Genomic DNA, 14,816 nt, shown 5'->3' with positions numbered 1-14,816 from the left:
GCCCGGGTTCGATCCTGACTACGGGTGCTGTCTGTATGGAGTTTATACATTCTCCCTGTGACCAGGTGGGTTTTCTCTGGGTGCTCCGGTTTCCTCCAACACTCCAACGACATATAGGTTTGTAGTGTGATTAACTTCTGTAAATTGTCCCTCGTGTGTAGGATAGTGCCAGCGTACGGATCGCCGGTTGGCACAGACTTGATGGTCGAAGGGCCTGTTTTCATGCTGTATCTCTAAAGAGACATTTATGACAATAAAACACTCTTGACTCTTGACTAAAGTTAATATGTAGCTGCAGGGAAGCAATCAGGAAAGCAAATTGTACTGTTACTGCAAGAGGAGTTGAGTAAAGAAGTAGAGAGATCTTGGTTCAATTATATCCGGCCCTAGAATAATGTGTCTGGTCTCCCTTGGTAAAAGGATACACCTGCGAGAGAGGGAGTGAATATTCACTAAATTGATTCCTGGGATGACAAGCATGTTGGATGAGGAGAGATTAGGCAGTCTAGACCTATATTCTTTTCAAAAGAATAAACGTTGAGCTCATTGACATATGCAAAATTCTTAAAGGGGCTTGCCAGGGTTAACACTGGGATCATGCTTCTCTGACTGAGGGGTTTAGAACCAAAAGTCTCAAAATGGGGGACAGGTTATTCAAAACAGACAAGGGGGTATTTCTTCACTCAAGAGACTGATGAACCTTTGGAATTCATAATCAAAGAGGGCTGTGATATCTGAAACAGATACTAATCGATATTTCTGATGAAAGGGCACTGATCTGAAGCAGCAAGTCCGTTTTTCTTTTCACTGATGTTGCCTGTCCCACTGAGTTTTTCTAGCATTTTGAATGGATGACAAGAAATAAAACTAAGGTATATTGTGACATGGTATGGGATGCGATGAATTGACTAGTGGGGTGCCGTAGGTTCAGTGCTGGGACCCAATTATTTACAATATATATTAACGATTTAGACGAAGGAATTAAATGTAACATCTCCAAGTTTGAGGATGACACAAAGCTGGGTGGCAGGGTGAGCTGCGAGGAGGATACTATGAGGCTGCAGGGTGACTTGGATAGGTTGGGTGAGTGGGCAGATGCAATATTTAATGTGGATAAATGTGAGGTTATCCACTGTTGGCAAGAACAAGGTGGCAGTTTATTATCTGAATGGTGTCAGATTAGGAAAAGGGGAGATGGAACGAGACCTGAGTGTCCTTGTACATCAGTCACTGAAAGTAAGCATGCAGGTCCAGCAGGCAGTGCAGAAAGTAAATGGCATGTTGGCTTTCATAGCGAGAGGATTTGAGAATAGGAGCAAGGAGGTCCTACTGCAGGTGTACAGGGCCCTGGTGAGACCACACCTGGAGTATTGTGTGCAATTTTGGTCTAATTTGAGGAAGGACATTCTTGCTATTGAGGGAGTGCAGCGTAGGTTCACCAGGGTAATTCCCGGGATGATGGGACTGACATATGATAAAAGAATGAATCGACTGGGCTTATATTCACTGGAATTTAGAAGGATAAAAGAGGATCTTATAGAAACATATAAAATTCTTAAGGAATTGGACAGGCGAGATGCAGTAAAAATGTTCCCGATGTTGGGGGAGTCCAGAATCAGGTGTCACAGTTTAAAAATAAAGGGTAGGCCATTTAGGACTGAGATGAGGAAAAACCTTTTCATCGAGAGTTGTGAATCTGTGGTATTCTCTGCCACAGAAGGCAGTGGAGGCCAATTCACTGGATGTTTTCAAGAGAGAGTTAGATATAGCTCTTAGGGCTAACAGAATCAAGGCATATGGGGAGAAAGCAGGAATGGGGTACTGATTTTGGATGATCAGCCTCGATCATATTGAATGGCGGTGTTGGCTCGAAGGAACGAATGGTCTACTCCCGCACCTAATTTCTATGTTTCTGTGTTTCTTCCACAGATGTCTGATCTGCTGAGTTCCTCCAGCAGTCTATTTTTTTCGCGAAAGGACAATGATATTGTGTGAATAATTAAATTAGCAGAAGACAAAGGTTCTGATCACATCAGCAATTGATTAAATTCACAGCTTGCCAACTCATTTATCACAGGGTGAAACTGGAAGCAGCTGAAACTGCTAAGGATGGCAAAACAGTAAAAATGGTGACGCTTCATAAATTGCATTCCAGAAATGCATAATCAATCATGAAGTTAAATAAGTGGGAGATTTGACTCCATAAAAGGCATGATTTCATCAGTGCTGCGATACTGTCTGAAAATGTCATATCTAAGCTTGAAGATATCCTGCTTATTAAGGCCGCAACACCACAAAATAAAGGCAGGAAAAGCAACAATGATGGAGTCTATCCTTCACTTCACCCAATGGATTTCACTCATTTAATGTAAGGTTCCCCATTTAAGGTAAGATATACCTAACACAGCATCTTCTTTTTTCTGTGGTAAATACTGATGCAAAGTAATTAACTAATGTCAACTATTTTCTTGTTGTTTTACTTATTGATGGAAGCACCTTTAGTTTTGTTTTGAGACACAGCACGGAAACAGGCCCTTCAGCCCACTGAGACCGCACCAGCCAGCGATCCCTGCACATTAACACTATCCTACGCACACTAGGGACAATTTATATTTGTACCAAGCTGAAGACCTGTTAATTGCAGCTGTTCTGTCTGGAGGTGGTGTACGTAGATGGAGACGAATGAGGACAGAGGAAAGAGAAAATACACCAAAATTGGTATGCAAGATACTGAACACTGCAGTTACTGGAAATCTAAAATAAAATTAAAATCTTGGAGATACCCCACTGTAAAATTGGCAAGGTTTCAGAATTTAAAAAAAAATCACATTTGTATCTAACACTTCCAGCAATTTATCTCCTATCTCCTGCTGACCAACTTACTGGGAATTTCTGGCATTCCTTTTTCATTCAGATTTGAAGGAACTGGAATGTTTTGTATCCCACTATTCCAATTTATCCTTTTTTTCTCCCCTCTGCTTTCATTTGCCTCATTCTATTCACATCTACTGATATTCCTCCTCAGACTGCACCATCACCAAGTGTGTTATTCAAGTCACTTGGGGTCCACATTTCTCCCCACCTCTTCGCTTCTCTGCAACTTAGAATATAATAATTTCTAACTTTGCCTGGAAGATCACTGAGGAGAATACTATGTGCAAAAGGACATGAACTATTAAGTGAGTGGGCAAAAATGTAGAAGGCAGAGTATAATGTGGAAAGGGTGTGAGGTTATTTGCTTGTTAGGTAAAGTAGAAAATGAAATACTGAAACTCCTGTTAATTCCAGTTTTCAGAGTGATCTTCATTTGCAGCTTCATGAGACACAAACAGGAGTAGATAAATTAATAACTAGGAAAGCAAGCAAGATGAATGTCAGCCTTTGGTCCACAATATATTTCAGTACAGGTGGAAGAAAGTAATTGTGCATTTATACTGGGTTCTGTTGGAAATATCCCCAGAATATTGCTGCAGTTTTTTTCTGCAAAGGAAAAATATCTGGATGATCAGCCATGATCATATTGAATGGCGGTGCTGGCTCGAAGGGCCGAATGGCCTACTCCTGCACCTATTTTCTGTTTCTATCTAGACCCAGTCTGATGATTAAACATGTCAATCAACCCCCACCGTCCCTTGAGATGGTACCTGAACTGTGCAGTATTTCCAGAATTTTCTTTTCTTTTATGATAATGAATAAGTTTATTGGCCAAGTATGTGCATATACAAGGAATGTGCCTTGGTGCTCGGCTCACAAATGACAACACAAACATACAGTTAACAATTAAGAATAAAGCATAAACACATCAAAACAATAAGGATACAACATTACGGTCTAAACATGTGGGTGAAAAAAACCCCAGCAAAACAGAGTCTACAGACTTTGGTTATTGAGTAGAACTATCACTCGTGGAAAAAAAGCTGTTTTTATGTCTGGCTGTGGCTGCTTTGACAGTCGGAGTAGCCTTCCAGAGAGAAGTGCTTCAAAGATTTTGTGGCCAGGGTGAGAGGCGTCAGAGATGATCTTGCCCACTCGCTTCCTGGCCCTTGAGCCAACAACCTTCTCAGCTGATCGAACGATCCGTTGCAGCCTCCGGATGTCGTGCTTGCTGGCTGAGCCAAACCAGACCATGATGGCGAAGGTGAGGACGGACTCAATGATAGCAGTATAGAATTGGACCATCATTGCATGTGGCAGGTTGTGTTTCCTCAGTTGCCGCAGGAAGTACATCCTCTGTTGGGCCTTTTTGACTGTGGAGTCGATGGTGACCCCCCATTTAAGGTCCCTGGAGATGATGGTTCCAAGGAACTTAAATGACTCCACAGATGTAACTGTGAGCAGGGGGAAGTGGTAATCCACAAAGAAAAGGATGCCTCAAACATCGACCAATTCCGGCAAATCTATCTCTTGAATGTTGAAGGGAAGATCTTCTTTAGCATTATAGCTCAAAGGATGATAACCTACCTGAAACAGAACAACTTGATTGACACGTCGGTACAGAAAGCTGGTATTCCAGGCTTCTCTGGATGCTTAGAACACACAAGCATGATATGGCAACAAATCCAGTCTGCAAGAAGGGAAGGAAGAGATCTGCACGTCTTATTGCTGGACCTAGCCAATGCTTTTGGATCTGTTCCCCATTCTCTCCTCTGGATAGCCTTTGAGTTTTTCCATGTGCCAAAGACCTTTACAAACCTGGTCAGAAACTACTTCCAAGATTTGCAATTCTATATTACAACAACAGAATACACAACATCATGGCAATCACTGGAAGTGGGAATAATGGCAGGTTGCACCATCTCCCCGCTAGCCTTCACCATGGCGATGGAAGTGATCATCTGAGCTTCCAAGTGGGTCGTAGGAGGAGAGCGGCTACAGTCTGGGCAGCGGCTACCTCCTATTCGCGCATACATGGATGACATGACCACCCTGACCTCAACCATTGCATGTACCAAGCGCCTGCTGGAAAAGCTTCATGCGAACATAACATGGGCCCGGATGAAGTTGAAACCCAGCAAATCCCGGAGCATATCCATCATTAGAGGAAAAATCGTAGACCACAGATTCCTCATTGATGAAACACCCATTCCGATGGTGTCAGAGCCGCCCGCCCCGGATCGGACTTATCATCAGCGGAGCCGGCCGTCTTCGGAGGCTGCGGGAGCGGGTGCGACTCGCCTTAGGCTCGGGCCGCTGCGGACCGTCCGGCGCGGCCTGCAACCACAACAACCTGACCGCGGGAGAAGACGGCAGGAGAAGGGAAAAGACATTGTGGCCTTCCATCACAGTGAGGAGAGGACTGGAGGAGACTCACTGTAATGGATGTTTCTTTGATGGATGTTTCTTTTTTTTGTGTGTTTTTGGGGTTGTGTAATTTTAATGCCTATTTTAATGCTTTTATTGTTGGACTGTGGGTGACTGAATTTCGTCCAATTTGGATGACAAATAAAGCTATCTTGAATCTTGAATCTTGAGTCAAGCCTCAAAGACTCACACCAGTGTGACCAACTGAGGGAAGAAACCATCAAAGGCCTTGCCAGCATGGACAAGACCTTGCTTCCTGGCAAGCCGAAACTGTGGTGCCTACAGTTTGGATTGCTCCCCCGTCTGATGTGGCCCCTGACGGTCTACGAGGTCCCCATCACCAAAGTCGAGAAGTTGGAGAGAACAGTCAGTTCATACATCAAGAAGTTGCTTGGACTCCCGCGTTGCCTCAGTAATATCGGCTTGTATGGACACAGCGCTCTGGAATTGCCTGTCTCTAGCCTCACAGAAGAATACAAATGCACCAAAGTGAGGCTGGACATGACCCTGACCGAGTCTCAAGATGATGCGGTACGAGCGGCTGCTCCCACACTGGCAACTGGGAGGAAGTGGACCCCTTAGGAGGCTGTACAGCAAGCAAAATCTGCTCTCAGGCACAGAGACATTGTAGGACAGGTGCAGCAGGGAAGAGGTGGGATTGGACTCGGGACAAGTCGACCCGCATGGCACAAGGCAACATCCATCCAGAGAAGAAAGCTGGTAGTTGCTGAGATCCGTCAGCAAGAGGAGGCAGATAGATGCGCAAAGGCAGTCTCACAGTCCAAACAGGGCCAGTGGACTACCTGGGAAAACCTGGAGCATCATAGGCTTAACTGGAAGGATCTGTGGGAGATGGAAGGAAGCCATCTTAGCTTCATGATCAGAGCCACCTACGATGTTCTTCCCACACCCAAGAACCTGAACCAGTGGTTTGGAGTAGATCCATCATGTTCTCTCTGCCAAACCCCAGCAACATTAAGGCACATCCTCACTGGTTGCAAAACCAGTCTTTCACAAGGCCGCTACACATGGAGGCACAATCAGGTCTTGCGACAACTGGCGATTACCTTGGAAGGTAGGAGAACTACCACCAATGCCCTCCCCCCCCCCAACGCCTGGTTTCTTGAAAACCACCCACTTTGTAAGAGCAGGACAACTTCCAGAGAAGCCATTTGCAAGAAAGGAACCGACCCCCCTGGACACTGCCCGGGACTGGAAAATGCAGGCTGATCTCGATCAGAAGCTTGTATTTCCACCAGAGATCATCACAACTAATCTCAGGCCGGACCTGATCTTGTGATCAACCTCACAGAAGTCCCTGTACATCGTGGAGTTCACTGTGCCTTGGGAGGCTGCAGTTGGTGAAGCGCATGAACACAAATGCCTGAAGTAGTCAGACTTAGCAGCCGAGGCAAAACAACGCGGCTGGCATGCCCAGGTGCTCCCTGTAGAGGTTGGTTGTAGAGGGTTTGTAGCCATGTCAACAACCAGACTCCTGAAGGGAATGGGAGTCCGCGGACAGGCCTCCCGGCAAGCTGTCAGGTCGCTGTCAGAGGCTGCAGAGAGAAGCAGCATCTGGCTGAAGAGGAAAGACTCCAACTGGGCTGCAAAATGACCAGCAACAGAGGTAAAAATGGAGGGGAGTGCACCTGGGACGCCAGGTATCGCTGTTGAGCCCTCTGGAGGTGTGGTGGACCTATCAACGAAACACCAAGGAAGGAGGGTGCCCACCTGATGACCCCAATGAAGTCTTTACCCCTACCCCCACTCAAGGGATTAAGAAGGTGCCGATTACAGTAGGGATTTGTAATACGGTCCTATAAGCTCAACTGTAGAATGTAATCACATTTATCTTATTATAAAGATGCTGTTGCTAAGTTAAAATTAGTCATCACATGTAACTTTAGTTATCAAAACATTTTCAAGAATAAACTGCCATTTGAATGGTGATCTTGCCCGTAGTAGTAAGTGTAATTGTCATAGTAAGTCCTGCGGCCCTCGAGCATTTTGCTTTTGTAATTTAGTAATGGCTGATCTGAACTAATTCTGGCCGCATTTCCACTTTCCTGCCTGTTACATCGACACCAAAAATCAAATCAATTAATGATGCAGCACAACATTATTCAAATGTACATCCATAGACCTTTCAAGATTTTTTCCTTATTTCTAGTGTCTCCACCAAAGGTTTTGCTATTCCCACCTATCTGTATGTTTGTCTTTAACCAAGCTACTGGGATAATATTTGGAACACCTTTGCAGGTCAACGTACCTGAGCTGCTAAATTCAGTGCAATTCCCAACTTTTAGTTGCTTTATTAATTTGCCCATTTTATTCTTGTCAGCTGGAAGGAGTCCACTTCCCAGCAACATGATAGGTTCATCTCTTCTCTGGCTTGCAGATAACTATTCATTGAAAGAATTAAAAAAACATCTCAAATACAGCAAGACAAACATTTTGCAAATGCACAAATATCTAAAGATTTACTCTTCATGATTAAACATGTAATTAAAGCATAATGCCTGGCATTATGGATTTGTAATTAAGATGCCATCAATTGTATCTCTTCCCTTGAAAGCATGGTACAAAATGCTTATATTGTTATCTATTTGAGCAGAATACTAGTGAATTGGAACCAAATATAATTACTTGCACAAATTATGCAAGTATTACAAATCCCACCCCAATAATGACTACCCCTTACTGGAGTAAGATCCATGATAAAATTAAGGGCCTGAAATAAACTTGATGAATGAACCAGAAAATAGAAATACGTAGACCAGGCTATATTCTGCTTGCATGAACATGTAACACCTGGAACATGGATTATGCAGAAGAAATAAAGAATAAACCGGGGAATTTGTTCCTAAACATTGTCCTTTTGTGAGCATGTGGACACTGAAAGAAGTACTGAGCTCTTCCATGAAACCCCTCATGCAAAATAAATTGGTATTCGTACGTTTGGCTAATGTACAAATAAATCTTCCAGTGCACATCAAACTGCACACCAATCCACTGACAAAAGTGATGTGACAATACTAGTTCTGAAAGGAGCTAAATGCTCATTTAATTATTTATGAAAAAAAATTAAAGAACAATTTAGTGAAAAGATTGTTTTAATCACTAAAGACAATTTTTACACATTGAAAGAATAATGTCAAAATATGGAATACACACCGTAAAACATTGCTCAACGGGTGGATTTTCATCTTCCGGGGATTGCTGCAGAGCGGCAATCAGTTCTTCTGCATTTGCGTAATCCTTAGGCCGCATACCAAAGATATTGCTGAGGAGAAAATATAAAAGTGAAAATGTCAGTAATCTGCTTCATATTAGATTTATTCTCAACGGGCAAGATAAAATATGGAGTTCAATTTTTCATCTCATTTATCCAGCAATGCCTCTTCTTACTCAGGAGACTATGCAAGCTTAGCATGTCTCCAACAAAGCTTACCTATTTCTACAGATGCATCGCAAAAAATCTTTATAGGGTTGCATCACAGCTTAGTTTCGAAACAGCTCTGCCCAAGACCCCAAGAAATTTCAATTGTGGATGTAGCCTAGTCCATCACACAGACCAGACTCTCCACCATCAACTCTGTGTTCACTGCACACTGCTTTGGGAAAGCAACTCACACATTCAAGGACCTATTTCACCCCTTGGCTGTTCTCTCTTCTCCCCTGTACTATCAGGCAGAACATATAAAAGTTTGAAAGCATGTATGATCAGCCTCTTCCTCTGTAATCTACTACTGAATTGTCTTCCCATAGGTGAGGTTGTTGGCCTCATCTTCCATTGCGAATGCTGGACCTTTTCTCTGCAACTCTAATGGTCCAAAGCTGCAAAACTATATTATGCACTCTGGTATTTTTCTGTTTGCACTACCTGTTGTACTTGTGCAAGGCTTGATTGTACTCATGTATAGTATAATCTGATTTAATTGGATAGCACATTATAGTTTTTCATTGTACCTCGATATACTGACAATAATAAACCAATAACAGTGCACTATTTTTATAAAAATCAATATCTCATGCTTTTGAACAACCGATTTTTCAAAACAAATAGCAGATAAATATCCATTTTCAGATTACATGGACCGTATAATTTTAAGCAGACCAAATCTGGATGATTACCCATATACTTCACTGAATGATCATAGCTAGCCAAAAGGTAAAAGGAGCTTTGAAGAACGAAATTATCTATGCCTGTTTGACCAATCTGAAAATTTTCAAGAAAATATGCTTTGAATTAATAACATTTTGAAGAGTATTTCTTTTTTTCTGTGTTCGAAGACTGTAAGTATTATCATACAAAAAGTAACAAATTGAAAGTCTAATATACATGATATTTAATAGGTCAATGTGATGAATGTAATGGATTTAATATGTAATCAGCAGGATATGGCAGAGACAGTGGAACTGTGCTTGATAGATGCCATCTTGCAGGAGGGCAGGCAAGTGGTTACAAATGGCACAGAAAATAACACAGAGATGAAAGACAGGACCAGCAGGGTAAAGAAATTTGTTGGGTGTGTAAACCTCAGGATGTGGATTTAGTTTAGTTTAGAGATAGCGCTGAAACAGGCCTTTCGGCCCACCGAATCCGCACTAACCAGCGATCCCCACACATTCATACTATCCTATACACACTAGGGACAATTTACATTTATACCAAGCCACGAGGAAGGGAGGGGAGAGAATAATGGAGGACCCGGCGTGGAATGACCACTGTGAGGAGAAGGGGGATGGAAACAAAGGGGGACATGGCTTTGTAACTTTGTAAGCTCCCTTTATATGGCAACTATTTGCATACCTTGGGAATGCAAGCAAAGAATTTCACTGTGACAATAAAGTATTCATTCATTCATTCATTCATTCATTCATTCATTCATTCATTCATTCATTCATTCATTCATTCATTCATTCATTCATTCATTTATTCATTCACTCACTCACTCACTCAAAATAGAAAAAGAAATGGGATGTAAGATAGTCAAATCTCTGGGACGTAATTGTTCTTATGATGATATTTGAAGAAACATTTTCTACTTGATATTTGGAGAAATTGTAACAATGCTAGCCATAATTTAAAAAAAGGAAAATATGCTTCTGAAAAAGGTGAAAATGCAAAGCAAAAATTTACAAAAATATGTACAATTAATTTAGGAAAAGTTAGGTTTGTACTACAGGTCCACCACCGATGTTCCGGCAACTGGTGGTCCAGCACCTGCTTTAATCCGGACAAAATTGCGAGACTGCACTTTCTACTTGCAAGGAGATAAAACTAGGCTCATAAATAATTGGGACAAACTCCTCAACTCAGAATGGTCAGACTATAGATCCTGCTGGCCCAAGCTGCTTTGATTACTGGTATAGATCAGCAGTTCTTTTATTTTTCTGGGGATTTGGGGGAGGAGGTGGGGGTGTGGGGGGAGTTTCATCTTGTGGGTGCTGCTCGCACCATTGTGAAGGGAGTCTGGACTAAACGATGTTCTCTGTCTCCATCACCCACATGTAGATTCGACTGGCCATGGTCTGTCAACACCAGGTGCTATTGATGGGGGGAAAAATAGGTTTTGGAGTGGGATGGGGGAAACTGAAAGAGGGGATTAGCAGAGATCTAAAGTCCATAGTGCATGTTGGAAAATCCATAATATTCCCAGAATTCTCTGTCTTTTTCCTAGGTTTTCCCAATATTATTCTTGCTGTCCCATAATATCTATAGGTCTTTGCTCAGACCTAGGTCTCACAAAGTATGCATGAAGCACTGATCGCCCACTGTGGCAACAGGAACAGGATCAGTTTGAGATGTTAAACTATTTACAGTCATATATTCCCAAGCCTAACGTGCAATCTTACTTGTAAGCATAATGGGTAAAAAAAACATTATATACACATAATCCCCAATGCATAGACTACCCATCACCACCTCACCACCCTACTTCCCTGAGGCTAATAATAACAAATTCCACTGCCTCAACAGTCCAGGTTGATCGAGGCCGAAGCATGCTTAATGAGTAAATCATGCTGTTCTGTGACTTGTTAAGGACAGAGAGAGAAGGGAGAGGAAGTGTTTATTTGTCTTATGCACAGGATGTGAACTGGAAGAATGGAGTTCTTACTTGCTGCAGTTTTACATGCACTTTAATCCTACAACAAGAATAATAATACAATAAATTATCAATAAAACCCAAAATACACAGGACCCATAGTGGTGCAAAAGTCCATAGCACTGAAGTAGATTGTGGTTAAAGTTGTGCGAATGGTGGGGGTCTTTGAGATGAGCACAATTTTTACTGAACTTTATGCAAAAAAAGGAATTTCACTGTACCTAGATACATGTGACAATAAAGTAAAGTCTGAAGAAGGGTCTCAACCCAAAACGTTACCTATTCATTTTCTCCAGAGATGCTGTCTGACCCGCTGAGTTATTCCAGCTCTTTGTGTCTAAGTATAATTGAACGATTGAAATTGGAATGGGATCAAGTTCTTACTGAGGCAGGAATTGACTACCATCACTTCCAAGCATTTCATCATAAAGACGGGAGGCGGCAGGGGCAAGAGCATGGGGGGGAAAACTTTGTCCAATTAAAATTTTACTTCTTACTACTGAGACTGCAATATCTATATTACCGTGGCCAAAAGGCTTAATGCGGTATTGTCAAATAAATAAATAGAATTGGAATAACCCAGTAATTGATGGGATGTCACAATGACAAAATAATCATTGAAAGGGACCCGATTATCATGAAAATCCATCTGATGGATAGAATGTGATGATGGAAACCAGGCCTGTCTGAATGCCTTTTTTTAAATTTCTAAAACATCAAATGAAAATAATCTTGCTGGCATCATCCACTTCCTACTAACAAGCATTTCAGGAGCTCCAATAATGCAAATTGAATGAAAAGGTAGAATAAATAAAAAAACGAGAGTGACTTAAATAAAGAGTTATTTCAATCACAATATTAGAGCACTCGTCAGTTAATGAGAGCTTTAATAATAGTTCTATGGGGTTAGATCAGCTATTTTGAATGATTTGGAGTGGGTGCGTTTTGTCTCGGCTCCTTTTATAACTCTGATTGGATAAATATGAGCTTATTCACAACTGGACAATCACGTTGGCATAGTAACCTGTACCTTTGCTATTCAGTACATGTACGTTATGATTTTTTAAGGGTTCGCTCGGGACATGTGAATTTGACCTCCACTCATCCGAGATGGAAAAGTGCTAACATCAATTAACATTAGTCTTCGCTGTTAGAGACTTGCACTACTATAAATTGACTACAATCTACAGAGCAAGGTTAAAATAAACAATTTTTCGAAATTCAAACTACAAATAAATAATGAAAATTCACTAACAAACCTCAGTCATTCAATTTTATTATAGAAATTTAGTGGTAAAACGGAACACATAATAATGGATTGCAAATAACAGGGTATTTATCACATAGAAGTGCAGATGCTGGTTAATGCACAAAAGGATACAAAGTGCTGGAGTAACTCAGTGGGTCAGGAAACATCTCTGGAAATTATGGATAGGTGATGTTTTGGATTGAGATTCTTCTTCAGACTGATCGGGGGGGAGGAGGGGGGGGGGAAGAGAAGAAAGCTGGAGGACAGAGGTAAGACAAAGCATGGCAGATAATAGGTCGACACAGGTGAGGGGGGGTTTTGACAAGCAGGTGGCTGGAACAAAGGGCAGAGATAGGAACAATATTTGTGAAACAGCTTTGATGAGTTACGGATTGTGAAGCCAGAGAGAGGAAAGTAGTAGGATGGGGGTGGAGGGAAGAAATAGGTGGGAGTTTAACTAGGGCACAGGGGGAGGGGGTAGTTAGAGATGACCTAAAATTGAAGAATTTAATGATCATACCATTGGGTTGTAAGCTACCCAAATGGAATATGAGGTGCACGTTTGCACGTGGTCTCACTCTGGCAATGGAAGCAGCCCAAGACAGAAAGAGCACTGTGGGAATGGGAAGGGGAGTTAAAAGTGGTCAGCAACAGGAGATCCTGTAGGCCTTGGCAGACCGATTGCAAGTGTTCAGCGAAACAGTTGCCAGGTCTACGCTTGGTGTCACCGATGTACAGGAGGCCATATTGGGAACACCAGATGCAGTAGACGAGGTTAGAGGATGTGCACATGAACCTGTATCTTGCCTGGAAGGACTGCTGGACCCCTGGATGTAGGAGATATAGGAACGGTGTTACATCTCCTGTGGGTGCAGGGGAAAGTACCTGGGGGGGGAAGGGGGAGGTGGTTTGGGTGGGAAGGAATTAATGAACCAAGAAGTTGAGGAGGTAATGGTCTCTGTGGAAGGCAGTGGGAGATGAGAAGGGGAGATGAGAAGATATGACGTGGTGGGATCACGTTGGAGGTGACAGAGAAAGTCGGGGTATGATGTGGTGGATGCTGTGGCTGGTGGGGTGAAAGGTGAGGACCAGGGGAACTCTACCCTTGTTCATCTCTGGGGTGGAGGAGCAAAGGCAGACCTATGGGACACAGAGGAGACGCGGAAGAGGGATCCATCTATGACAGAAGGGGGGAAAATAACCTTTACGAGAGAGAACATCTCAGATGTCCTAGAACGGAGCAGATGTGGCTGAGACAGAGGTATTGAGAGTGGGGGGTTGCGTCTTTGCGAGAGGCAGGGTGGGAGGAAGTGTAGTCCAGATAACTGTGGGAATCAGTAAGTTTGGAGTGGATGACAGTTGATAGTTTGTTCCCTGTGATGGAGACAGAGAGATAATGAAAGAGAAGGGCGATGTCAGAGATAGTCCAGGTGAATTTGAGAGCAGGGTGGAAGTTAGTGATGCAGTTAATGAAATCCACAAGTTCTGCACGGGTGCAGGGAGCATCCCGGATGCAGGCGTCAATGTAGCGGGAGAAGGAGTTGGGGTGTAGGGCCAGTGTACGCCTGAAACAAGGACTGTTCAACGTAACCGATAAAACGGCAAGCCCATGCAAGTGCCCATAGCTTGGAGGAAGCGAAAGGACTCAAAGGAAATGATGTTGAGGGTGAGGACGTTCTGCCAGGCAGAGGAGATTGTTAGTAAAGGGAAATTGATTGGGTCTCTGTTGGCGGAAGAAACGGAGGGCCTTGAGACCTTCCTGGTGGAGAATGAAGGTGCAGAGGGAGTGGATATTCATGGTGAAGGTGAGGCAATAGACAATAGGTGCAGGAGTAGGCCATTCAGCCCTTCGAGCCAGCACCGCCATTCAATGCGATCATGGCTGATCACTCTCAATCAGTACCCCGTTCCTGCCTTCTCCCCATACCCCCTCACTCCGCTATCCTTAAGAGCTCTATCCAGCTCTCTCTTGAAAGCATCCAACGAACTGGCCTCCACTGCCTTCTGAGGCAGAGAATTCCACACTTTCACCACTCTCTGACTGAAAAAGTTCTTCCTCATCTCCGTTCTAAATGGCCTACCCCTTATTCTTAAACTGTGGCCCCTTGTTCTGGACTCCCCCAACATTGGGAACATGTTTCCTGCCTCTAATGTGT

The 14,816-nt window shown here is 43.0% G+C and overlaps 1 protein-coding gene across 2 annotated transcripts in view; it reads right to left on the bottom strand.

Annotated features, from left to right (window-relative positions):
• The window catches only part of bard1 (BRCA1 associated RING domain 1), a 144,963-nt gene that overhangs the window by 36,543 nt on the left and 93,604 nt on the right, over positions 1-14,816 (bottom strand). For both annotated transcript variants that reach the window (XM_078404477.1, XM_078404478.1), the window contains 2 exons: positions 8,476-8,584; positions 7,571-7,703 (listed from right to left, as the gene is read on the bottom strand). In XM_078404477.1, the coding sequence (XP_078260603.1) occupies positions 7,571-7,703; positions 8,476-8,584 (242 nt within the window). The remainder of the gene's footprint in view (positions 1-7,570; positions 7,704-8,475; positions 8,585-14,816) is intronic.

Source organism: Rhinoraja longicauda, chromosome 8, assembly GCF_053455715.1.
Source record: "Rhinoraja longicauda isolate Sanriku21f chromosome 8, sRhiLon1.1, whole genome shotgun sequence".
Taxonomy (NCBI): domain Eukaryota; kingdom Metazoa; phylum Chordata; class Chondrichthyes; order Rajiformes; family Arhynchobatidae; genus Rhinoraja; species Rhinoraja longicauda.
Note: the sequence above shows the minus strand (reverse complement) of the source record. Positions and strands in the feature narration are given on the sequence as shown.